This window comes from Petromyzon marinus, chromosome 35, assembly GCF_048934315.1.
Source record: "Petromyzon marinus isolate PM22_M1 ecotype Great Lakes invasive population chromosome 35, UKy_Petmar_22M1.pri1.0, whole genome shotgun sequence".
Classification (NCBI taxonomy): Eukaryota; Metazoa; Chordata; class Hyperoartia; order Petromyzontiformes; family Petromyzontidae; genus Petromyzon; species Petromyzon marinus.
In genome coordinates, this window is record NC_133701.1 from 3,800,241 (window position 1) to 3,827,579 (window position 27,339).

The window sequence follows — 27,339 nt, forward strand, 5'->3', positions numbered from 1 at the left end:
CTCAAGTGTGTACTTGGTGCGGTGTTTAAACATCAGCACTGGGGAGACAAAGGCGGTTCGGCGTGGTTCTGGCCACAGCACTCTCTCACGTGACGCGCTGGTCTTAATAGGTGATCGCTAACAGCACTTGCTCGTACAGTCTCTGCAGGTTGCACGGGAGGATCTTTGTCTTCATTTGTTATCTCCAATTAGTGGCCTTAAAAAAATGACTGTGCAGGCCATTGTATGGTATATGTGCCAGCACTATCAGCAGCGGTAGCTATAGTTAACATATCGATGGTTTCTAAATTACTGTGTCTAGAATGACACGGTCTCCCAGATCTTAAGTGAAGCAATTTTGGTTAAGTTAATCAACTCTCTTCCCTTCAAAAAGGATTCCTACCGGGCGATTTTAAAATTTCAGTTGCGTTAGTTACGAGGTCACTGACTTGTAGTGCTTTTGAACTATGCCCTATGCAGCTAAGATGTGTTTTATGGGAATTTAAGTCACTTAAAAACATTCGTTTAAATGTTTCAGTTTGTTCTGAGTGTTTTGTGACATTGTTTCAACTGTTCGTGTATGTGTTTACTGTAACTAAGTCTCCCTTAAAAGAGAGTGTGTCTCACGTGGTTTTAATGAAGTTACCGAATGAACAAACACAAAAGCATAGGCCAGTTCATGAACAAATACAAAGGTATTGGCCAGTGAATAATGAGAAGATAACAACGACAAATCACCCTCATTGCTGGAATCCGCATCATGGACTATCGTGATATTAATGCAAAGAGCTGATGCGCTAAATGAATGAAATAAAACGATGAATTCATATTTCCACGTTTCTCTCCATTCAACGTTTCCCCGAGGCCCCCTCTAGCCCCAGAGGAACCTCCGCCCGCCTCCCCTCCCCCCCCCCCCACTAAGTTTATCCCTTACCGCTTTACCACCCACCCATCCACCCCCGACCTTTCCCCAGGGGTGCACGGTGCGAGCGATGTATAACACAGAGGTAGCGCGAGCAGGCGTACGTGTTTACTGGTCCGGCAGGGCCAACAAATTACCAGACACATCGCGTGTGTACGTCCATAGCTTGCAACCAACAGGGCGCGCGTGCGCGTGTGTGTGCGCGCGCGCGATTTTTCCACTCACAAAACGAAGAGAGAAACGAAAAAAATGCATCGGGCTGCGGGAATCTGGTGTGTGTGTGTGCGCCCAGCGGTCCAGATATTGTGGTGCGTGCGTGTTCAAATGAAACGATGTCAAAGTGAACTGTGTTTTTTTGACCAGGTAAGGCCCACTGAGCTATATAGCTCGTTTTCAGAAGCGCCCTCGCCACAATTGATAGCCCAGCGAAGTTGCTTATGTGGAAACGTATAGCAGGCAAAAACTCTAAACGCACGTTGATTCACGTGACGACTACGGTGGAGAGAGACACGCAAACACGAAAAATACAGCAGCAGGCATCGTCAGCGTCGGGATTGAATCCACGACCTCCTGTATACCGGGCGAGGCAGATAACATCTCGCCACCGCAGCGTCGGGAAGAAAGGAGCGCACTCTTTGTGAGTAAACCTGAAAAACTGGCGAGGTGTTAAACTAGCAGTGAAATCTCGGCTACAGACGCTGTCTCATTGTCAACGCAGCGCCGAAGTGTAGTGCGCCTGTTGCCCACGCACGAACGCACGCGCACGCACGCACGCACGCGCTCGCTCCCTCGCTCGCCCCTTCAACTCCCTCCACCGGCTCACGGCCCTAATTTGAAGTTATGCTTGCCTCTGGCAAAAGTTAAATGAAGGCAGAATTGCAGTGGTCACTTTTGGTTTCGTTTGACAGAATTATTGTTGAAACAATTGCAAAGGGAATATTTCTTAAATTAGCCGGAATTAAAACAAAGTATATCTCAGATAATTGGGGCTGTCGATTTTTCCGAGCTACGGTTATTTTGTCTTAGTAGTGCTGAGCGCTTCTGCCAGGTGCTCGTTACTGTGGGGCATGCGAGATCAGCTACGGGATGGATTTTAATCCCAGCTGCAGCGATTGAGAGACAAACTTTAGGGCCAACCCCAAGTTTGGAGTGAAATCTGTTCAGCCATTCCTGCTTCATTCCCAGTGCTAATTTGTGCAAATATCTCACCTGGACTTCTTTCGACTGCACATTGATTGATAAAGACTTCTTCGCGTGCCAAACCTGCGGCACCACCGCCTTTAATGAAACACATCTAGGTTAAGGTGCTCCTTGTTGTCAACGATTATCGTGATTGGCTTTTTGGATCATCTTGTTTCCCGTGTGTGGCGATTTCAATGTCAAAGCCACGTTTTTAGAGCCTCCGAAACCTGTCGCGCAGGCGTGCAGCCCCTACGTCAATAATCGACGGTGACGATGACGACGGATTGCGGTATCATTCCCCCCCGAGTGAATCGAGGAGCTCCGACTCGATCGTGCCACCCCCCGTTCACACCCGAGGCTTGGGCCACAACAGAAGCAGCCACGAGGTCGCTGACTCCACCCCCCCTCATCCCACGCCCCCCCCCCCCCCGCAGTACCCCCCCCCTCCTCCTCCCCAGCTGAGCCTTTCCTCCAGGTCCCTCTGCCTCCCCGAGATCCCAGGTGTTAAACCCCTCCATCAGTGCCCCTCGCTAGCTGGTTCGTGCCAACGTCGGCGCCCGGGGCTCCTTGAACCACCTCGCGCTTGTAACGATTTGAGCGTAAAGCGCCGTGCCAAGGATGCCCCCACGCCCGCGCCCAGCGTCAGCCCCGTAACACGCAAATAAGGTCGTTGTTGTTGTTGTCGTTGTTGTTGTAAAACAAAAGAAAGAGCCGCCGTCGTTTGGCGTTTGCATCGTTGTGAGGCCGCTGTACAAGCGGTGTTGTTAAACGGGCAGGAACTTTTTAGGAGGGGGGGGGGGGGCACCGGCGTTATAGGCGGTGTTGCAAACGCTGGCCCTTGACGTCTGTTAAAATAACAAACGCTCCGCATGTCGGCACACGCGCCCAGTTTTTTATGCTGCTCAGGTGCAGCACGGTCGGTGGGTCGCACCGAGATGGGAGTCGCCAAGTGCGTGAGGCTCCCATCGACAAGGCAACAACGTGCTCGCAGGAGATCGTCTCGCAAGTGGCTTCGTAGCCGACAATACAGTATAAAACGTTCCTTCCTCGCCTACAACATAGCCTAGCGAGTATCTTCCTAACATAAAAGATAGTTTTGATTTAAAGCTTTCGTGACTGCAGTAATTCATGTTCTTAGTTCTTTCGGTAAAGTCACGTTGAAGGGAAACAAGAAAATAATAATATATATATAAAACAATAAAAATTCTCACGACGTTTCGACCATAACACAAACGGTCGTCTTCAGGTGTGTTGGTTTGCATAAATGTATTTTAAACGGTGCATTTATTTATTTATAAAAAACGTTAGCGCCACACGCAACGATTTGGCAGTTTATTTAGGACTAGTCCATCTATATTCTGAAAAGAGGAGGGGGAAGACGAAATTTTTATAATGTATGCTGTCTGAAAGCCACTGTAAGCGTGAACAATCAATTAAGACCTGAAATGGTTTATCAAATCTTTCCAATGATTGCTAAGATAGAATCCATCTTCTCGGTTTAAATTGTCTCTGTGCTTGTATATGTGGATAGCCTCATGAACGAATCTCTCATGGTAGCCAGATGGCTTATTATTTTTTTGTTTCCCTTCAACGTGACTTTACCGAAAGAACTAAGAATATATAAGATAGTATAGCGAGTATCTTTCTAGTCTACAAGATAGTATAGTGAGTATCTTCCTAACTTACAATATAGTCTAGCGAGTATCTTCCTAGCCTACAATATAGTCTAGCGAGTATCTTCCTAACATATAGGATAGTATAGCGAGTATCTTCTTAACCTACAAGATAGTCTCGCGAGTATCTTCCTAGCCTACAAGATAGTCTAGCGAGTATCTTCATAACCTACAAGATACTCTAGCGAGTATCTTCATAACCTATAAGAAAGTCTTGCGAGTATCTTCATAACCTACAAGATAGTCTAGCGAGTATCTTCATAACCTACAACATAGTCTAGTGACTATCTTCCTAACCTACAACATAGTCTAGCGAGTATCGTCCTAGCCTACAATATAGTCTAGCGAGTATCTTCCTAATCTACAAGATAGTCTAGTGACTATCTTCCTAACCTACAATATAGTCTAGCGAGTATCTTCCTAGCCTACAATAGTCTAGCAAGTATCTTCCCGGCCTACAATATAGTCTAGCGAGTATCTTCTTATCCTACAAGATAGTCTAATGAGTATCTTCCTAGCCTACAAGATAGTCTTGCGAGTATCTTCCTAACATACAATATAGTCTAGCGAGTATCTCCATAACCTATAGGATAGTCTTGCGAGTATCTTCATAAACTACAATATAGTCTAGCGATTATCTTCCTAGCCTACAACATAGTCTAGTGAGTATCTCCCTAACCTATAATATAGTATAGCGAGTATCTTCCTAGCCTACAAGATAGTATAGCGAGTATCTTCCTAGCCTACAAGATAGTCTAGCAAGTATCTTCTTAGCCACAAGACAGTATAGCGAGTATCTTCCTAGCCTACAACATAGTCTAGTGAGTATCTTCCTAACCTATAAGATAGTATAGCGAGTATCTTCCTAGCCTACAATATAGTCTAGCGAGTATCTTCTTAGCCTACCAAATAGTCTAGCGAGTATCTTCATAGCCTATAAGATAGTCTTGTGAGTATCTTCCTAGCCTACAAGATAGTCTAGCGAGTATCTTCCTAACCTACAAGATAGTCTAGCGAGTATCTTCCTAGCCTACCAGATAGTCTAGCGAGTATCTTCCTAGCCTACAAGATAGTCTAGTGAGTATCTTCCTAACCTACAATATAGTCTAGCGAGTATCTTCCTAACCTACAATATAGTCTAGTGAGTATCTTCCTAGCCTACAACATAGTCTAGTGAGTTTCTTCCTAACTTATAAGATAGTATAGCGAGTATCTTCCTAGCCTACAATATAGTCTAGTGAGTATTTTCCTAGCCTACAAGATAGTATAGCGAGTATCTTCATAACTTATAAGATAGTATAGCGAGTATCTTCCTAACCTACAAGATAGTCTAGTGAGTATCTTCCTGGCCTACAAGATAGTATAGCGAGTATCTTCCTAACTTATAAGATAGTATAGCGAGTATCTTCCTAACTTATAAGATAGTCTAGTGAGTATCTTCCTAGCCTACAAGATAGCATAGCGAGTATCTTCCTAGCCTACAAGATAGCATAGCGAGTATCTTCCTAGCCTACAAGATAGTCTAGCGAGTATCTTCCTAGCCTACAAGATAGCATAGCGAGTATCTTCCTAACTTACAAGATAGTCTAGTGAGTATCTTCCTAACCTACAAGCAGAGAATTTGCCTATTTTTGTGTCGGTGATTTTTTACTAAACAATACAAATATCCAAGGAATTGGCCAAATATTGTAACAGCATCCTCTTTAAAATTAGGATTGCCATTATTTTATTTAAAACTAGAAATTTCCAATAATACAAATAAACGGAGAAATGAGGATAAATTTCGATTTAAAGCTTTCGTGACTGCAATGATTCATCTTCTTTGGTTCTTTCGGTAAAGTCACGTAGAATGAGAATAAAATAATAAATTGATAAAATAAAATAACACAATAATATTCTCACGACGTTTCGGCCACAACACAAGCGGCCTTCATCAGGTGAAGGGGCGAGACTGTCTGGTAGGACAGCGCTGGAGTGAAAGAGGCTTAAAGGCCGTGATCTGAACGTGGCTCTTTCACTCCAGCGCTGTCCTACCAGACAGTCTCGCCCCTTCACCTGATGAAGGCCGCTTGTGTTGTGGCCGAAACGTCGTGAGAATATTATTGTGTTATTTTATTTTATCAATTTATTATTTTATTCTCATTGTACGTGACTTTACCGAAATAACCAAAGAAAATGAGGATAACTTCTGCTGTCACAGTTTTTCTCCGGAAGTGGCTTCAGGTGGGCATTATCTCATGGAAAATAATGTGCTCATTTAGACAAACGCCGCGTGATTCGAATTGAATGAGGAAATTCTGCACCAATGTGCAAAATACGTCCATCGCAAAAATATCCATCCTAACCTATAAGATAGTCTTGCGAGTATCTTCATAACCTACAATATAGTCTAGCGAGTATCTTCCTAGCCTACAACATAGTCTAGTGAGTATCTTCCTAACCTATAAGATAGCATAGCGAGTATCTTCCTAGCCTACAATATAGTCTAGCGAGTATCTTCCTAGCTTACAAGATAGTCTAGCGAGTATCTTCATAACCTACAATATAGTCTAGCGAGTATCTTCCTAACCTACAACATAGTCTAGCGAGTATTTTCATAGCCTATAAGATAGTCTAGCGAGTATCTTCTTAGCCTACCAGATAGTCTAGCGAGTATCTTCCTAGCCTACAAGATAGTCTAGTGAGTATCTTCCTAACCTACAATATAGTATAGCGAGTATCTTCCTAACTTATAAGATAGTATAGCGAGTATCTTCCTAACTTTTAAGATAGTCTAGCGAGTATCTTCAAAACCTACACGATAGTCTAGTGAGTATCTTCCTAACCTACAAGATAGTATAGCGAGTATCTTCCTAACTTACAAGATAGTCTAGTGAGTATCTTCCTAACCTACAAGCAGAGAATTTGCCTATTTTTTGCGTCGGTGATTTTTTACTAAACAATACAAATATCCAAGGAATTGGCCAAATATTGTAACAGCATCCTCTTTAAAATTAGGATTGCCATTATTTTATTTAAAACTAGAAATTTCCAATAATACTACAAATAAACGTAGAAATCAGGATATCTTCTGCTGTCAGTTTTTCTCCGGAAGTGGCTTCAGGTGGACGTTATCTCATGGAAAATAATGTGCTCATTTAGACAAACGCCGCGTGATTCCAATTGAATGAGGAAATTCTGCACCAATGTGAAAAATATGTCCATCGCAAAAATATCCATCCTCTTGTGCATTAAAAAAAACATCTGCCTATATGTAAATACAAAGAGATACTTTACATAAGAAACAGGATGTTCGCACGGTGATGCAAACACGCAGGCACATGAACATTTATACCGATGTTTCGAATAGAAATCTCCATTTTCTTGACGCAATGTTCTGTAACTCGCTCGCCAAGGTTGGATCCAAGCGAATGTGGCCATCCGTAGAGAGTCAGGATAGCAAAAAGGAAGAACAGCAAAGTCTTGGAACACAGGAAAGAGGACTCCGAGTCACAGAACTTTGCTCTCTCTCTCTCTGTGCGTTCCCTCAGAACGGGCACCCGTTGCTCGCTTCCAAACACAAAATGAAACGAGTTTTAACGGCGCATTTTTTTTTTAATTAAAGGATATTAATTTGCTTGTTGTTGCTGTTGCTGTAACCACGTTAAACTCAGCGGCAGTCCTCCCACTGGCTGAGGCTGCAACGAGTGGAACGGTGGTGCTCGCACGCGCGCATTCGAGAGGGCCCACGAGCAGCGATAGTTTTTGTAAAACGCCCGCTGGCCGTGGTGGCTCCTCTCCGCCCATCTGCCTCGTTCGAGCCCACGGCAGGGAGGCGAGGGCTTCGCTCCGGCGCAGGGAGCGCGCTCCGAGCGGCCGCTCATCTTGCTTTACATTTACACTTCCAGCGCGGGATGTCCACGCGGTTTTGTTGTTGTTGTTTTTGGGTTCACCTCCCCGATGTCTTGTCGCACGCTCGTCGCACTCATCCGTCGCGACAGTCTGCGGGGCCCTTCTCGGTTCGAACTTGTTCAGCGGTTTTTTTTTCTTTCCGAGAGGCAAGTCTCAACATTCTCACCCCCCCCCCCCACACTGCCCGCCCCCTTAGCTCTCATTAGGCACGGACCATTAGGCCTAATGGGATTGGTGGCACTAATTAGCGGTTAATTAGGCAAACAGCGTCCGGAGCGGATTGTGGCAAGGATCGTTGACCAAAACGGCACCCTCTGTTTGGCTGGTGGTGGGGGTCGTGGCTGTTAGGGGGTTGTCACGGGAGTGGGAACGAGGTAAGAGGTGGGGCAGGTAGATCTGGAGGTTCGGTTGCTCCCTGTTGCCCCTGACCACCCCACTAGCCCACGGGTGCACGGAGAGGATGACAAATAAACAGAGCCGCCTCTGTGGCCTCTCACTCGGTTGTTTACGCGCCGGGCCTCAAGGGGAGTCTCGAAGTTTTACAGCGATGATAAACATATTCATTTCGCCGGCGATACATTTATTATTAAACGTCGTGTATTCATTGTGCGCGTGTCGATGCGACACGAGTGCGCGGTGCGTTTGTGTTCGTGCCGATACTCGTTCGTGTCGATACTCGTTCGTGCCGATACGCGTTCGTGTCGATACGCGTTCGTGTCGATACGCGTTCATGCCGATACGTGTTTGTGCCGCCCTGTGGTGGTGCAGCGGTGAGAACACTGCTTTACGATCTTCACGACCTGAGTTTAATTCTCAGTCACGGTTGTATGTATGTTGAACTTCTTTCGCACCCTACGTAGCCAAACCGTGCTAATCTGCGGTACATTAATCGGAGGTGCGGGAAATAATTGGTGAGTGATTGCTGAATTGGTGCAGGGTCTCCCCTACGTTGGTTCAGCCTTAAAAGAATGTGTGCGAGTTTGTGTTGTGTGTGTGTGTGTGTGAGAGCATCAGCACTGGGAAGACAAAAGTGGCCAGGCTTGATTATGACCACACCGATCCCGAGAGTGCAGTGCAGCCCTTAATAGGTGCTCGCACACAGCAAATAGTCTGTAAGGGGGATCTTTGTCTTTGTTTATATACGCCAATGTATTTACGAGTATTTCTGCCCCATGAATCTTGTGCAATGTATGTGACGCATTGTGTGTGTTGAGTATTCCAAAGTGCGCACGTGTGCTGCAGTGTGAGCTGATTTAAACAAAACCTCGCGGCTTTCTCGAATTACACCACTAAATGATGCTGTCAAATTGCCGAAGGCGTTACATATATTTTAATTTGCATTAATACATAATGCTCCATATTATGGAGTATTGTTTACTTACTCCTTGTTACATTTAATTTGTATTAAAAAAAAAGTAAGGAAAAATAAATTGAGTAATGGCATGTTAAGTTGTAACACTTTAATCGTGGGGGAAACAGCGGCGCACTGCGCTCGATATCTCGCGACCTCGGTTTAGCGGCGAGTGATATCTGAACCGGTCCTGGACTAAGATATTTGTTGACTACCACGGCATGGAAAGGTCTTCGTATAGCAGTGAATGGATAGAGGGCCGTCAATGTAATCACAATTAGCGACCAGACAATTAAACCGCGTCCGTGTGAAAGTGTGTCATGCTGAAAAGTCCAACAGTGAAACCTCATGGATTCAATTATACTGTTTTTATACCACACAAGTGAGTGGCAGTGCAATTGATGACATTCTAAATAACTCAACCAAATGAGGATAAATGAAAAGTGACATCAACTCCATCACCATTAACACGTTCCCCAAACGTGGCTAATATTTTGGGCATGTTTCCCACTCGGGCTGTGAACAGGAGAATGAGCATTGCCTCAATGCTCATTTCAGCAAATTATCACTCTGGCTTTTTTTTTACTTTGTGTTGTTTTCATGAAGACTTATTTAAAGTGAATGCCGTGGCACCATTGAACGTATCTCGAGGTTAAGTAACCCACCTCGTTGACGCTTATCGTGATGCATTTTTTTTTTTGGGGGGGGGGGTTCCTCTTACCGCTGTGTGACGATTTCGACGTCAAATCACGTTTAGGGCCTCTCAACCTGTCGCACACGTGTGCGGCGCTACGTAAATAATCGACGGTGACGACCACGACGACGATGACGATGGGCTGCGTCATTATATTCCCCAAGTGAATCGAGGAGCTTCGACTCGGTCCTTCCACCATCGCCTTGCCCGTCACACCGCCGAGGATTGGGCCACAGCAGATGCAGCCACGAGGGCACTGACACCACCCCACACCTCCTCCCCCCTACCCCCCCCCCCCCCCCCCCAGCTGGGCCACCGCTCCAGGTTCCTCTGCCTCACTGAGGTGTTAAACGCCGATTGCGCAAGTGACCCTCGCTCGCGATTTCACGCAAACATCGGCGCCAGCCCCCCTAACGCCTAACGCCTCGGACAAACGGAGGACATTAATGGAACGCTTCACTCTGCTCAGACTTCCCTCCCACGGGTTTTCAGGTTGTGCCCGCGCGTTGCCGGGACACGATGCTCGACGTTTCGCTCCCCCCACCCCCCCCCCCGCCACCACCACGTGCCGGGGAGCTTCTGCGGGGACTTGAAGAAATTAAGAGGCTCTCTGTGTGACACGCGGAGCGAAACGCCGGACATCGCTGCGAACGACACGTGACACGATCTCCAAAACCCACGTCGGGCAAAGCGGGCGGCACAACCGCGAAAATCCAACGCAGCACTATTTCATGCTCTTTCATCGTCACGGAGTAGGGGATTTCTTTAAAACGTGGAGTGGTAATAGGTTCAGCATCCTTAGCTCCCCCCCCCTCACCCCTCTTCACAGTCTACCACCAACCTGGCATTCCGCGAGGAATATATATGTGTAATATAGCCACTAAATAAAAGAGCGCGGGGGAAAAAAATGACCTTTGCTTATTTTTGGCAGCACTGAATGATTTGCGGCTGTGAGTTTGGCTCGCCGCTCGTTTTTGGGCAATAAGGAAGGCACTGTGCTTGGGCCTGAGAGCTTTTCAGCTCGAGTGTTTGAAGCAAAAAAAAAACGAGGAACGTTTTCTCTCCGCTGGGATCCGAGCGGTCCAGCTCTCTAAGCAGCCAGCGAAAAGCCATTAATTGTAAGCATTTTCCATGGGGGACCAGGGACGGTGGCGCTAATACTCTTTGGAAGCCGCGGCGCGTCGAATGGCCTCAACCTTTCAAACGCCGTCGCGCAAATTTTACACGCCGTTGGAAAATGTTAATTTCAAATAAGTGGCAGATGAACGAATATGAGGTTTGTATTTTTGATTGTACGGTATTCCGCAGTTTTTTTGGAACGTGTCCAAAGCCGCATTTACGTAAACAACCGCTAAAAGTGTGGAAGAGCATCACGAAGAGTTTTTTTCTTTTTTCTCCAGCGTACAAGGCCGCATTCACACTCTGAGATCCCAAAACATTACGTATTTATTTTTACTCTTTTTTTTTTTGCCCCACAAAAATCGAGGATTCGCTTGCATCAAGCAAATGAAAACGTGGCAAAGCAACACAGCGTCCCATCAAATTCACGTCGTGAACCCAACTTGTCCGCCGCGTCGGGCTGCTCGAGAGAACGGCACGGAGGGGTTGGGCCCCCCACTCGTCTCGCCTCGCCCTGTGGTGCCAGAGGCCTCGTGGCCCAGCTCATCCAGGAGGTCCACAAGTTGCCGCGTCAATGAAACAGAACTTCCCAATTTGCACAAAACGCGTGAGCGCAACTCACGGTTTGTTATTCTGAGGCGAAATGTGTTTTTGTTGTTGTTTGTTAATCATTTAGGGATTATTCGGTTGCACAAAACACGTTTCTTAACGTGTTCGAATTAAGTATTATTAGTCGCTTTGAAGGGCAGCATTTGATTATTCTACTTTGGCGATTGTCTCTCTCTTTAGTGCGATTGAAAAGATGGATATGCTTAAAACGCACTACTGTATTCCACGTTTTAATAGCTTCACCCTAATTAAGTTTCTCCTTTCTCCGCCGTTGTAACGGCAGGGTTCTGTCAGATCCATTCAGCCGGTCTAAGTGACGCGTTATTTTATTTCGCTGCCACGGACGATGTTCTAAGGGCAGCAGAGAGCGCTATGGTAACAGCTGCTCTGACAGGCGTCTCTGCATTCAGAGCACACGCGTGCAGAGGCACCGAGAACTCCCCTGCCACCCTGCACCGCCCTGGCCGTACCCCTACAGCCTGCAACCCCTACAGTCACACCCCCTTGTACGTATGCACGTGCAACGTCTTTCGCACCGTACGTGGCCAACCGTGCCAATCGGAGGTGCGGAGGAAGGACAACAAACTAAAAGCACAAAAGCAGTGATAAAGAAATGAGTTTTCAATCTCGATGATTGGGAAGTGTACAGCCCCAGCACCCGTCTAGTCATAACCACGGCAGTCTGTAGCTGTCTCGGATGTATTTCTCCAGTCTATTCCCCTACAGCCTCTACCCCTGTAACTCCTCTCCACCTGTATCCCCACCACAATGTATCTCACCACCTGTACCCCAACCACCATGTATCTCACCACCTGTACCCCAACCACCATGTATCCTTCCACCTGTACGCCAACCACCATGTATCTCACCACCTGTACCCCAACTACCATGTATCTCACCACCTGTACCCCAACCACCATGAATCTCACCACCTGTACCCCAACCACCATGTATCTCACCACCTGTACCCCAACCACCATGTATCTCACTACCTGTACCCCAACCACCATGTATCTCACCACCTGTACCCCAACCACCATGTATCTCACCACCTGTACCCCAACCACCATGTATCTCACCACCTGTACGCCAACCACCATGTATCTCACCACCTGTACCCCAACTACCATGTATCTCACCACCTGTACCCCAACCACCATGAATCTCACCACCTGTACCCCAACCACCATGTATCTCACCACCTGTACCCCAACCACCATGTATCTCACTACCTGTACCCCAACCACCATGTATCTCACCACCTGTACCCCAACCACCATGTATCTCACCACCTGTACCCCAACCACCATGTATCTCACCACCTGTACCCCAACCACCATGTATCTCACTACCTGTACCCCAACCACCATGTATCTCACCACCTGTACCCCAACCACCATGTATCTCACTACCTGTACCCCAACCACCATGTATCTCACTACCTGTACCCCAACCACCATGTATCTCACCACCTGTACCCCAACTACCATGTATCCCTCCACCTGTACCCCAACCACCATGTATCCCTCCACCTGTACCCCAACCACCATGTATCTCACCACCTGTACCCCAACCACCATGTATCCCTCCACCTGTACCCCAACCACCATGTATCCCTCCACCTGTACCCCAACCACCATGTATCTCACCACTTGTACCCCAACCACCATGTATCTCACCACCTGTACCCCAACCACCATGTATCCCTCCACCTGTACCCCAACCACCATGTATCTCACCACCTGTACCCCAACCACCATGTATCTCACCACCTGTACCCCAACCACCATGTGTCTCACCACCTGTACCCCTCAACCCTATATCCCTGAACCTACCACCCCTACCTAGCCCCCTATACCTTACCCCCCCCCCCCCCCCAACTCCATATCCCTCTTACTTGTACTCATTTCTGAATTTGTTTATAATTTTTTTATTTTGCTTGGTAGTAGGGGCTTTCATTTGGTTGGTAGTGGCTGTACATGGGATTTAGTGCTGATATATAATTAATGTACAGCATTATGAGATGCTATTAGCATGACTGACGTTCTATAAAATGAAAGTATTATTATTCCACACACGGTTTCCACTTATCTCCATAAGGCCTGCGCTCCTCTGTGGTTGGCGATCCCAAATCATAGGTTTGATTTTAATCAACAAGTAATTTTAATTTTAGAATGCCCCCACGTTTTAATGCAGGCACCAAAGTGCAATGTTGCTGTGTCTGGGGCACCTTTGTCAAAATAGGAATGGGCTGAATACAAAATAAATTAAACAATAATATATTTGAAATAGTTTTCAATAGGTTTGAAATGTTAACGGGGGTATTAAAACAAATGTAACTTTCACTTTGCTGATAACGCCTTAAGACCGTCAGACATGCAAGCCTAGACTGTCACTTAAGTGTGGGAACCGATTTCCAATTCAAGCAAAGATCTCTCATTTTCAGCCTTGTAGACCAAGGAGCAAGTGATGTTAGCGACAACCTAATTAAGTTTCGATTTAAAGCTTTCGTGACTGCAAGGATTCATCTTCTTTGGTTCTTTCGGTAAAGTCACGTAGAATGAGAATAAAATGATAAATTGATAAAATAAAATAACACAATAATATTCTCACGACGTGGCCGAAACGTCGTGAGAATATTATTGTGTTATTTTATTTTTATCAATTTATTATTTTATTCTCATTCTACGTGACTTTACCTAAAGAACCAAAGAAGAGGAACCTAATTAAGGCCATCTTTGTCGTGTGGCAGGACACGCAGCTCTGGAGGTGGTCTCTGTCAACCGCTCGCTGCGATGTGGAGGGGATGGGCAGATGGCGAACTTTCTTGTTGCTGACAGCATCGTCTCGTTAGATGGACCAAGGCCACCTGAAGCATGAGGGGAAGTAGTTTATGTGGCCAGCACCACGCTCGGCTTGCCTCGATGTCAAAACCGAGATCGTTTTTTTTATGAACTGCACCAGGTACCCATCTGAGGTTCGATAAGCCTAAAGGAATCAGAATCTCTATATATACTGGAGGAAATCCGATGAGCTATAAAGCTCTTTTCTACAGATGTCCAGTATGTTTCACATATTTCCAGCAAAGCCCAATACAGCACACATTCAAGTACGAATTGCCAATGATGTACAGGCTATATGGCGAGGAATCAAACCCAAGTCTCTGAGACTGTACCAAAATGCACTAACCTCTCTAATGCCACTCCTCGCTGTAAGCACACACACACACGTCCTTATTGACGCATGTCATCACCATCACAAGGCCAAACAAAAACAAAGGCGAGCAGTGGGTGTTTCCACGTGTTTCTGTTTATCACCCCCTCTGGTCAAGACAACAGTTTGGCTGGTACAGTGTGGTTATACTTTTCCCTTAAATGTCTTCTGCATTCAATCTTTCCAGCTTATTTTGGAATTAATGCAAAAAAAACCGAATCCAACTAAGTTCGTACAATGAGCCCTTTGTCGAGAGTATATTATTCTAAATGCGTGTGCGCCTGGCGTCGCTGAATCTTTGCCCGGCGATTATTCGACGTTCGGCACAATTCTGCGTTTGCCAAACTTTGGGGCTTACTTTAAAGTGGTGGTGGTGGTGGTGAAGGCGGTTCCTCTTTTTCGTAACCCCCATGTTTCATGACGCTGTGTTTGCTTAGTGCATGTTACGCGGGCTTTGACACACAGAATGACACGCGGCTAACGCCTATTTCACGTGCGCCCAGCTTCTCCGGAGTGCACACGCGCGCATTATGCGCATGGGTTGGCTGGGATTTGGCAAACAATTAAGCGTTGGGTGTATTTTTTGTCTTGCTTTAAAAAAAAGAAGTGCTCTTTCAGCCAAAGTAAGTCCTCCTCCTATCCAAGCAACCAACCAAATAAAATAAAACTATGAAAACTACATCTTTTATTTTTATTTTAAACTATTGAACTTTTTATTTTTCCAGGTAAGGCCCACTGAGCTATATGGCTGTCTTTCAGAAGCGACCTTGCCATTAATAATATCACAACGAAGTGGCCCTTAATGTGGACATTTATACCAACCAAATACTCTGAACGCACGTTGATTCTAAATGTGGAGGGGAAAAAAACCGGAGGACCCGGAGAAAAATCCACGCGTCCACGGGGAACAAACGCAAACTCCAAATATACAGGCATCGTCAGGGTCGAACCCACGGCCTCCTGTAACATGAGTGACAATCTTCTCAAATCGACGCCACGCAGTGCTGGCTCAAAACATCGTTGCCGTCAATTGACCCACAATGCAACGCTTGGTTACTGTCCGCCCGGCACCGTGGCCACTCACTCACTGCCACGTGCGGCTACGCGGCCGCTGGCCGGCACCGCCAAGGTAGCAGCCGCAGAACTTCAGCCGTAAATCACGTCGGCGTTCTGCTGCAAATAATGGACTGCGATGGAAATGAGGTCGTTAAACTTCCCTAAAGAGTGGCAGTGTAAGCACCGGCTGGCACTGCGTCGCCTCCTCGCGGCGCCAAACTCTCCACCTGATTTGCCAGGCGGGGTATGGGAATGTAATGCGATGCATCGTGTGTGTACGTACGTACGTGCGTGTCGTCGTGGGGAACGGTGGTCTGGCGGTTAGTGCGCTGCGCTATGAACCCAGCAACCCGAGTTCAATTCCCTCTCACGGCCAACACCCAGTGACGATTATCTGAACCGGTCCTGGGCCTCCCCTAGATCGACTCTGCCTCAAATAAGTACCTGGTGAGTTGTGTAAACATCGCCACTGGGGAGACAAAGGCGGTCGGGCGTGGTGCTGGCCACCCACCCCTCGTGTACCGTTCCGGCCTTCATAGGTGCTTGCTAACGACACTTGCCCCAACAGTCTTTTCAGGCTATACGGGGGATCTTTGCCTTTGTATCCAGGCCAAACCTCTGCTGACCTTCCGGGGTAATTGGTCATAGTCGTTGACTCTCTAATGCTTTAATTATCATAAGACTTTTAACGATATTAATTTATCTTCAAACACATTTGGTGACACTAACACATTGTCTCTGGAGCACGTGCCAGTGTCTCCTCCCCGCGCGAGCTACCCGATAAGCATTGCTTTGAAAAAAAAAATTGTGTTTTATTTTTTTTAACGAGCGAATCGCTTTCTAAAATCGAAATATGGGGACAGCGCTTTCCCGACGGTAGCACCGTGGCAGACGCCTGAAGCGAGACTTTGTGAGCGCTGCCAAGGGGCCTGTCGCTGGCAATTTGCGCGCAGGGTTTAAAACGCGTCACACCACGCGTCACAATCACGCGTCACACCACGCACAACGTCGCCGAGTGTTGGAGGCGCACCGGCAGAGAGAGAGAGAGAAAACAAATCTATGTTTTTGTACGTAAAGGCTGTGCGGCATGCGTGCAACGATCTGGCTGGAAAGGGCGCGAGCTAATACTAATAACATTTGCCACATTTTGGAACTAAAGACGCAATTTGTTTTTCGTGATTTGAAGCGGTGCATACTTTTTTTTGACTGCAAATGCGAAAAGTGCAGCCGTTTTAACGGATCGCCGCGCCTTTGATGTCGTGGCTTACGAAGTGCGATTGGAGACCGATAAATGATTTGAGCGGAAGGTGTGAGGCTGCGCCACGTTGCGATCGCAGCGTTTACCCCTTGCGGGGAACGTGGACCGCCAAACGGAACGCGTTCAGGGCGTGAAAATCTTCGGGAATCGGCACGCACCGGAGTTGGAAGTCAAATCAACTCTCTGCGATTTATTATTGAGAACGTTTGGAAATTTCACCGCGGATTATTTCCCATCCGCCTTCCTCTCTAACTTCTCCTTCATCCAGAAGTGTATTGACAAAAATTATGTAATTAGTAACATTAATATTCAAAGTGTGTTTCCACATTCCCAGTGGCATATTAGTTTAAATAAAATATGTGTAGTTTTTTTCTAATTATACATTTCCAAACACAAATAAAGTTTCACTCGTGTAAAGAGCGTTTGTTGGTGCAAAGGGAGAAACTGGAAACCCAGTGCGAGTGAAATGCGCGTTGCAAATACAGCGTAGAGTGGTGGGTGGGTGGTTGGCTGGGTGGTTTGGTCTTTGGTGGGTGGGTGGTTGGATGGTGGGTGGATGGGTGGGTGGTTTGGTGGGTGGGTGGTTTGGTGGGTGGGTGGTTTGGTGAGTGCGTGGGTGGTTGGGTGGGTGGGTAAGTGGGTGGGCGGATGGGGCTAAAGATTCAGCCGCCCCATATAAATTGTAAGTAAAGTGAATAAAATAATGTTGGTGCAATGTTTGTCACCCTTGGTGGTTTTTATTCAGAGTTCCAGTTCAGCAAACACCCATGATCTTAAAAAAATAAAATGCCCATGCGTGTGAATTCAGTTAAGTGAATCGGCATACACTCGTAGGTTGTAGGTTCACCTACAAGCGTAGGCAGTAGCTCGCCCACAGTTTGATGCAGCAATGCGTACAATTAAGCGGCGGTGGTCGCAGCGTTTACTCGAACTCACACTGCGGGTTGAGAGCAAGTGCAGAACGCACGACGGGACGAGAACCGATCGCACCCCTTTCTCATTTAATCTCGTGTTTAATATTTACTTAAACTTTTGTTTTAACATTGACTGTGTCCGTGCCCCATCCTGAGTTCTTGTATGCACCTCCCTCCCCCTTCGCACCCCCCCCCCCACCGCACCTCTTTAAACAAAGGTCACGTGGCAGGCCCGGCTCATGGGCCGCGGTTTGCCGAGCCACCGTTGCGTCGGACCATTGCGGGCTGGACGTGCGAGAGGGCGCTGGGGTGCTTAGTTGGCTCTGCAACCCCCGGCTGCCGGCCGTCGTTTTATATTGCACCATCCCCCTCAAGTCCTAAAGTCCCAAAGCCCCGCACCTCACAGCCAACCAAAGAGGCAGCCCCCCCCCCACACCCCGCCTGCCCACGACCGCCGCCGGCCACGTGAAATTGAAAGGACGACTCCCTGCCGAGCTAGCCAACCCCCCCCCCCCCCCCCCACTGGTTAAACAATCCCTGGATATATCGTGAGTTGTAATTGTGCCTTGTAAAAATAATAATAGAAAACAATAAAAAGAACTGCATTTATTGAGCTATTTAAGTGGAGTGTTTTACAAGAAAAAAATACAAATACCCGTTGCGTGACGCATACAAGTGTGTGATGGGGCCGGCTGTCTGGTATTGATCAGAGGTCCGATTGAAAGCAGGTGGAGAGGCCTTGCTGTGCACGTGTGTGTGTGTGTGTAAGTGTGTAAGTGTGGCTGTGTGTGTGTGAGTGGGGAGCGGTAGTGTGGCCGTTAGCGCGCTGCGCTATGAACCCGAGTTCAATTCCCGCTCACGGCCAACACAAGTGACGATTATCTTAACCGGTCCCGGGCCTCCCCTAGGTCGACTCAGCCTCAAATGAGTACCTTGTGCAGTGTGTAAACATTGCCACTGGGGAGACAAAGGCGGTCGGGCGTGGTGCTGGCCACCCACCCCCTCGTGTACCGTTACCGGCCTTCATAGGTGCTCGCTAACAACACTTGCCCCTACAGTCTGTTAAGGCTGTATGGGGGATCTTTATCTTTGTGTGTCTGTGTGTGTGAGTGGGGAGCGGTAGTGTAGCCGTTAGCGCGCTGCGCTTACGAACCCGGCATCGATTCCCTGCCCACGGCTAATACAGGTGACGATTATCTGAACCGGTCCTGGGCCTCCCCTAGGTCGACTCAGCCTCAACATGAGCACCTGATGCGGTGTGTAAACATCGGGCGTGGTGCTGGCCACCCACCCCCTCGTGTACCGTTACCGGCCTTCATAGGTGCTGCTCGCAAACAGCACTTGCCCTAACAGTCTGTTTTGGCTATAGGGGGGATCTTTGGCTTTGTGTGTGTGAGTGTAACAACGCCAGACAGCAGGACGCACATGGGCCGGTCTGTTTGTTATACGAGATCTCGTTAACGGCACACCCCAGCTCCTTTCCGTTCTCATTAAATATTTTCTGGAGCCGTTTTAAAATTCGTTTTTTTTCTCTCTCTCTCTCTCTTGCGCCTCCACTGCTAAGTGTGAAGAGGCTGCGCGCGTTGCACCTTCCGTCGGCTCGCAACGAGAGAGACAGAGAGCGAGACACGGATATCCAACGGGCGGCGCAAATATGAGCAGCAACGCCTGCGGTGTGCGCACAAATAAAAAAAAACTTTATATTGGAGCAATCCGATGAGCTGTAAAGCGCTTTGTCCACAGATGTCCAGTAGAGGCACGGGGTAAGAACGTCACAACAACAAACAATACACAAACACCGCGAAAGGAGTGCAAAGTACAAGAAAGTTAAACAAATCACCCAAACGCAGACGAAATAAAAGTAAACCATCCCCATCCTACCAGGCAAAGCCCACTGAGATATTCACTTATTTTTCAAAAGCGACCTGGCGCACACGTAACGATAGCTCGACAAAGTGGGGCCCGTCATTATTGGGAACCGTGGCTCGATAGCACGATGCCCTCGCGCTGTGATGCGCCACACATCTTTGTTAGTACTTTATTTACACTTTGTACGGATATTAAAAATATATATAGCTGGCTTGTTCGATACAAATTAACGGGAGAAAATTATCAAATTAATCATCTCTAACTTGTCCGGAATTAAACCGAATCGTCTCTCTCTCTCTCTCTGCATGCCTGGACACTTCACGTATTTACCTTGACCGAATACTTTTATAAACATACTGATTTTTTTTATTGTTTTCATTTGTGCCGTATAAATAGCGCAGCAATATGAACTTTTGCTAAGCGGCTCTGCATCGGGACATCGTTGCATGAAGTGCGAGAGATTGATATGACCTGGCCGTCGAAGAAACCCCTCGAGTTGTACCTTTGAGTTATGATCCCCGTTCCACGTTAAGTACGTTGGACTTCTTTCCCACCGTACGTAGCCAACCATGCTCATCGGAGGTGCGGGGTAAGGACAACAACCTGCACGCGACCCCTGCTCCTCGCCCGGTCGCCGCTCAGCAGTCACTCCACTGCGCTCACAACGCAGCGCTTTCATATATATATGAACTTAATCGAAGTAAATAATTGCTTAAACCATTCCAATCATAAAAAAAATGTTTGTACAGTCATACCCCGGTTTACGCCTGGGATGCGTTCCTGAAAGGTTCGGCGACAAATATCGAAACGACGCCAAATATCGAAACGACGCCCATCAAAGCGATTCCTCCTCCCCCCCTCACCCCAAATCAGACCTTATTGGTCACCCCCGTGCCCGTTTAAATCCCAATGTTCATCCTACAGAGTCCCATCACAAGGGAGAAACACAAACAAATAGACACAAAATAATGGTGCTCGTATTGCAACGGCTGTACGCCGTATGGGCCTGAAAACTCAATTAGCCGGTACAAGAATACGGGGTAAACCGTGTGGTTTGACAGGTATGCGATAGCTAAATAAAGACAACGGAGGTTTATGGCGATGCCGTGTCAATGGGCCCATCTTCATCCTCGATGTAACCCACAACGCTACATTCAATTAAAACATGTTTTTATTTTTTTACTGTACTCAACACTAGCGTACAGCACTAAACTTGAACACAAATTATACGAGGTACAATAAGATACGGTACACTACATAGAAACGATCACAAATACTGTACACAAATAATATATTGTACTATACAGTACGGTACATTTCTTTGTGCGTGACGCAAAGTGGTTACGTGCACAAGGTGGTGGGCTGAGGCGACGCAAAACGAGTAGCGGTGTTAATAAAGTGACGACGTAGTTGCGAAACGACGTATAACGAGGAGACGTAAGTCTGGGTATTATATAAAATAATAATGATGTAAGAACACTTCTGGTGCTGATGATGATGATGACGACGGAGCAGATACTGACAGTGTCTAGGAAGCAAGGCATGGGTTGAGAGTAGGTGGCTTAAGTGGACGTTTTTTTAATGATTAAGTTCCATTTGCAACCAATATGTGGGTGGCTTAAGTGGACGTTTTTTTAATGATTAAGTTCCATTTGCAACCAATATGTGTTGGCATGAGTTATCTTCAAAAAGAACAATAATGGTTCTAAAGCTTTATTAACAAGACAATCCATAAACCAGTGTATATGTTACACGCAGTTAATGCTGGAAGTCCATGCTGTACCCACTTAGAGCAGCATGCCCTGCAAAGGGCCTCCGCATCGGGACATCGTTGCATGAACTGTCCGTTCAGAATCAGAACATTTATTGACACCGGAGGAATCCGATGAGCGAAAAAGCTCTTTTTCACAGGTATCCAGTAGGGGCAGGTCAGAACGTTACAACAACAAACAGTACATAAAAAACACGATAGGAGTGCAAACTATAGGAAAGGTAAACAAATCACTTTTTTTAAATAAACAAATAAAAGGGAACTGTATATATATTTTATCTTACCAGGTCAAGCCGACTGAGCTATTAGCTTCTTTTTCAGAAGCGACCTGGCTACAAATGATAGCTCAACGAAGTGGCTTAGCATCACGTGGAAATCTAGCGCAGCAAAATCATCAAACACAATAATAATCTATTAAAAGGGATTATCACGCACAGGTGTGCACGCACATCCTCATCATCAGCACGAGGATGGGGGGGGGGCGTAGAAGTGAGTTCCACAAGGGCAAGAAGCAAGGGCATAGCCGCTTGAAGTATCCCCCCCTAGCCCTCCCCCTAGCCCCCCCTCCAGCCGCCCCCCCTCTAGCCCCCCCCCCTCTAGTCCCCCCCCTCTAGTCCCCCCCTCCCCCCACTGGGGACGAGCGTGCGCGTGGAGGTGGCGGCGTTAAACACGTGGAGCAGCCATCGCGTCAGAGGCCGCGACCGCTCGTCAGCGACATTCTTCTGGGATCGCGGAGCTAATGGGTGACGAACATCGGGGGAGGCAGGGTTACGCGTTAGCGCATCACCTCCCGCGTGAGCCCATGCCCTCCCGCGTGAGCCCATGCCCTCCCGCGTGAGCCCATGCCCTCCCGCGTGAGCCCATGCCCTCCCGCGTGAGCCCATGCCCTCCCGCGTGAGCCCATGCTCTCTCGCGTGAGCCCATGCTCTCTCGCGTGAGCCCATGCCCTCCCGAGTGAGCTCACCGGACTGCGGGACACGCAATTGGCTAATGGTGGTCTCACGCGCAAGGCGAGCTATCGCAAAACATTTCCAATCGCCGTGTAGGGTGTTTTTTTTTGTTATTTCGTGTGTGTTGTGCTGTACGGGTTAGCGAAGGAGGGAGCACAGGACCAGCACAGCAATCACTCGCCACTGATTGCCGTTCGCATCAAATTCAGATGGGCGGGTTGGCTGCACACTGCGCTAACCGCTGCGCCACCGCTCAATCCCCAGGCAGCACACGACTTATATGGTGAATAAAAATGAATTACGCGATGAGCTACACAATTTAAATGGCCTCCGATGTGCTGTCGGGTTAAACCGCGTGCTGTTCGGCGTGATGTCTGACGTTTCGCCCCACGTTCTGGTGGCTTCTCCGGGAGCTGAATTGAGCGGCTTCCTCCCTCGCTTTGATTGAACAGCATTGTCGGCAACCACACGATGGGCAACACGCCAACAGCACGCGGAACAAACTGAAAACACATCGGATGCCTTTTAAATTGTGTAGCTTATCGCATAATTATATTTTTTTTTATTGACCATGTAAATTCATAAATACAAATACACCGTGCCAATAATGTGCTGCCTGGGGTGGAGCTGCGGCGTGATGGTTAGCGCAGTGCGCAATGAACCCGCCGATCTGAATTTGATGCAAAACGGCCATCGGTGGCGAGTGATTCCTGAACTGGCCGTGCGCTCCCCGCTTCACTTACACGTAATGACCAACGCGGTGCAGTATGGTTAAACAACCCCCCCCCCCGAATCATAAACACAGATATGTGAGGCCTTTTAATTCAGCAGTCCATTGTCAAAGGTCTGTACTTTTAAGTTCGAACTCACGGGATTTGGAACGCTGGACGAAAAAAAGTTGTCGTCGAAAAAAATATTTTTGGTAATTTTTTTTGTCGTTGCTTCTACCCATTGCATTCCAATTGCGTCACCAGCGTCACGGTTTACGATGCCCAGACGTCGATCCGGGACTCTCTCGCAGCAACAAGAAAAAAACGAAACGACTTTTGTCAGAATATCACTGGAAAATGTTGTCACGGACCTGCGCTTGGAGCCGCTCTGAGTAGACATCATCATTCGCATTACGCGGTGCACTAAAAACAAGTGTTTGTTGCACATTCATTAAACCATTATACGTGTGAATTAATACCCAGAGTCGGAATTTTTGCCAAATTAGGTGATACACAAATGTTTTTTTCATCTTAATACGATGGCTGTGTTTGTGCCGTAATTGTTGAACGGGCCCGACACCATCAACTCGTTACGCTTCAACTCGGTTCAGTCACAGGTGATTGAAACACCCAGATTCTGACTCGGGCTCTCATCAGTGCTGGCTCTGTGCTGTTGTTACACAGCGCTACCCCTCCCCGCCCCAGAGTCAATCGCGGCCACCTTCGCCCTGAGCTCTGATTTTGCGATTAGAAGGGACCGCGGCACTTCCATTTGATTGGGTGCGTTAATTGTTAACCAAGTAAAGTGACATTCCGCCTGGCACAGTGGGCACACTGTGCCCTACATTAATGTCACTTACATTTCAGGAATGTCCCATTAGTGCATTGCTGAGCCGTGAGAGAGAGGGAGAGAGCGAGCGAGATTCGGAGATGATGGAAAACCCCAATGAGGGAGTGCGGGCACACGGGGCTGCTACTGCTGCCGCCACCGCCGCTGTGCGAGGGTACGACGGATTTATTGCAGTGGCTACGGAGTTGTAAAAGGGTCACGGTTCGGTTTTTTTTTGAGAGAGAGAGAAAAATAACAGCGACGATCAGCGAGAGAAGTGGCCCTTGAAAAACGCCCGTGGTTAAAACGCACGATTGTTCAAATGTAAAAAAAAATTCTCGCCGCAGGGATGAGTGGTGTAATAAAAACAAGATTCAGATGATATATCAAGACAAAGATCCCCCGTATAGGCTTCACAGACTGTTGGGCAAGTGCTGTTAGCGAGTTGCACCGATGAAATCCGAAAGGGCACACGAGGGGGTGTGTGGCGAGCACCATTCCCGACCGCCTTTGTCTCCCTAGTGGCGATGTTTACTACACACCGCACTAGGTATTCATTCGATGCTGAGTCGACCTAGGGGAGGCCCACGATCGGTTCAAATAATCGTCACTGGTGTTGGCCGTGTGTGGGAATCGAACTCGGGTCGCCGGGTTCATAACGCAGCGCGCTAACTACTACACGACCGCTCCCCACGTGTGTATATATGTACACACACAAATAATGGCATCACCCACTTTCTATTGGCTTTAAAGTCACACTCCAGGAGAGGTGAATAACTCGGTTCACTGATGATGGGGATTGTGTATGTCAGTGTTCTTCACACATTTATTCAGAGGAGGACACTTTCGCCGATAAGACATCATTAGCGTGAAGGCCGCCACACACTGTGAAACCATTGGGGGTTTGAAAGCAGCACGATGGTGATGATGGAGGGGTGTTGTCACGTGTTGTCTATTGTCGGCGGCCCCACTAAAGCCATTGGCCCGCGGGCCTTGCAATGATGAACACCGGTTTACGTGTTTAGCACGAGACCCAGAGCAACCTGGAGCATGAGACTCAGCCTAGTCTACGAGTGACACCAGTCAACCTTCGCATATCGCGTATAGTGCGTGGAGCAGTCACGCAGTGAACTTGGTGTGACCGGAATTCAATTCCAAGTCACTGCTACCATCAGTGGCGAGTGATATCTGTACGTGTGTACGTTGAACTTCTTACGCGCCGTACGTAGTCAACCGTGCCAAACGGAGGTGCGGATATCCGAACCGGTCCTGGGTCCCCCTTCACCAATCAGAATCGGCAAGGGTGGTGAAGTTTGGACAAACAACCCTCACAGCCGACGTGGCTTGGGGAGACGTTTATCCAGCAGTCAATGGATAAAGGACTGCGAATGATTTTATTTTATTGTGCATATTAATCGATACATTTAAATTTTCCTGCGCACAGTATGAATCTAACACAGTTATCAGATTGTGCGGCACACAACATCCATCCAACATGGGTACACAACGAGTACACGCATACCGTGACTGACGAAGGTGGCTGGAATTACATAGGTGATGCACGTACGGATAACAGATACATGCACAACCACACAGGTACACACACACAGACAGGTGATATACATATGAAATAATATACACACAGGTGACATGTACACACAGGTACACACAGGTGGCAGGTGCACGCAGGTACACGAGTGGGCGCGTCACGCTGCACGCAGGCGCGTGTTGGTTTAAGCTCAGTGTTTGGTTCCTCGTTCCCCACGACCACGGTGCATTGATGTTTAATGAGACACGCTCTGATGTACTTAAGGGGTCGGGGCTTGGTTTCAGGGTTATCGTCATCATCATCATCATCACCATCGTGATAATGCGCTTTGTTATTCAAGGCATGTATTTCAGGAGGATCCTGCTTGGGGATTGTTGTACCTATCCCATCGATTCCATTAATGGCACGTTGGGGAAAATCGTGAGTATGTACCAGGAACCTCCCCCTCCCCCCACTCCCGCCCCCCCCCCCCCACCTATACGAGGAAAATATCCGCACAGATGGATTCAATCTATTGCTATACTGCCATCACATGGCTACCTCACAGTCTAAGAAAACAACGCACGTGTTTTTTGTTTTCTCTCCCTAAGGTAGCGGTGCATCCAAGCAGCACTCACTGGGCTGAAAATGCCTGCTGAGCTTTAGACATTCAACGAGTCCGGGCGAATTCACGGTAATTTTCGACTTTTGACACCAGCTCGCGGTCCCTTCAGAGGCATCACTGTCGAAACCTATCACACTCCTCGTTAGTATAATGGTCAGTATCCCCCCCCCCCTCCACTGTCAGATGTCTATTCCACGATACAAAATGAGATATAATCAGTGCAGACAATTACGTAGCGTCTGAAGGCAATTACAGACATTAAATACGGCGTAGGGGTTCTCACGGAGAGCAGGCATCAGATTTGCCTGGTCACCGTATGAACGTTAACGTCAGTATCAAGCGTTTCACACTTCACAACGCGTGTAGCGGGACGTGTGTTTGCGCCCGCACTGTGGAGGAGGCTCGCGAAGGACGCTGTTGTTGTTGTTGCTGCTGCTGCTGGGCAGTTGGGAGGCAGTCGCACCTCGTCCAACAACGACGGAGGGCAGAGGAGCGACGCTCGTAACAACGAGCGGAGCGCCGGGCGGCTAAAAACACCGCAAGTTGGCATCGTAGGGAGGCGCAGGTGGTGCATCTGCCGGTCATCTCAGACATTCAACCCATGTAACCTGAGTCTGTCCCGTGACCTGCCAGCACTTCATGTGGCCTGAAAGTGCACTGAGCCTGGCACAAGCGCCGTGGTGATGTCACCTCCACTTAGCGTAGAGTATTATTAACAACGTTATCCTATTCGGTGGGCTTAAACAGTACAAAAAGGTTGATTAAAGATAATTGCAGGCGTTTGTTTTAAACCTTCACTGATAGTTATGAACGATCGCGTTTCAGCCGACTGGGTTTCTTTTTCTTCAGGAAATTATTTCTGCATTAAAGAGATCCGTGGAGGCGCGGGGCTAATGGGTGCATTTTCAAGTCGTTTTGAACACAGATCGCCGTGTGTTGCATCATTATCGTATATTTAAAAATACTATATGGTGACTTAAAAGCCTGTCCGAGTCTGCTAACAGTTAAGTAGGTCCCAATAAAATATAATTTGAGACATTGACGAGAGTCCAGCCCCCGAGTCTTAACCTGAGCTTCCACCGTATCCTATAAAAAAAAATACGATATCGTTTGTGTATATACAGCGTGTCGAAATAGTCGATACATCACAAGACGCCGTAACTAGGGGCAAGGATGCAAACATAAACGGTGCATTC

At 47.6% G+C, this 27,339-nt stretch overlaps 2 protein-coding genes across 3 annotated transcripts in view; both read right to left on the bottom strand.

The window, feature by feature from the left end:
• The window catches only part of LOC116948872 (zinc finger protein GLIS3-like), a 72,112-nt gene that overhangs the window by 38,388 nt on the left and 6,385 nt on the right, over nucleotides 1-27,339 (bottom strand). The gene's annotated exons all lie outside the window — the stretch shown is intronic.
• LOC142929786 (uncharacterized) lies at nucleotides 10,012-22,425 on the bottom strand. The gene is made up of 2 exons (XM_076071744.1): nucleotides 22,289-22,425; nucleotides 10,012-13,230 (listed from the first exon to the last, which is right to left on the bottom strand). The coding sequence occupies exons 1-2, from the start codon at nucleotides 22,423-22,425 to the stop codon at nucleotides 12,150-12,152; spliced, it is 1,218 nt and encodes a 405-aa protein (XP_075927859.1). The 3' UTR covers nucleotides 10,012-12,149.

What these genes read in the sequence shown, in the direction of transcription:
- LOC142929786 (XM_076071744.1), bottom strand. Translation starts at nt 22,425, where the DNA reads ATGGGCTCACGCGAGAGAGCATGGGCTCACGCGGGAGGGCATGGGCTC. An exon ending in GGCATGGGCTCACGCGGGAG is followed by an intron (nt 13,231 to 22,288) that starts GTGATGCGCTAA and finishes TATAGGGTTGAG; the next exon opens with GGGTACAGGTGGTGAGACAC.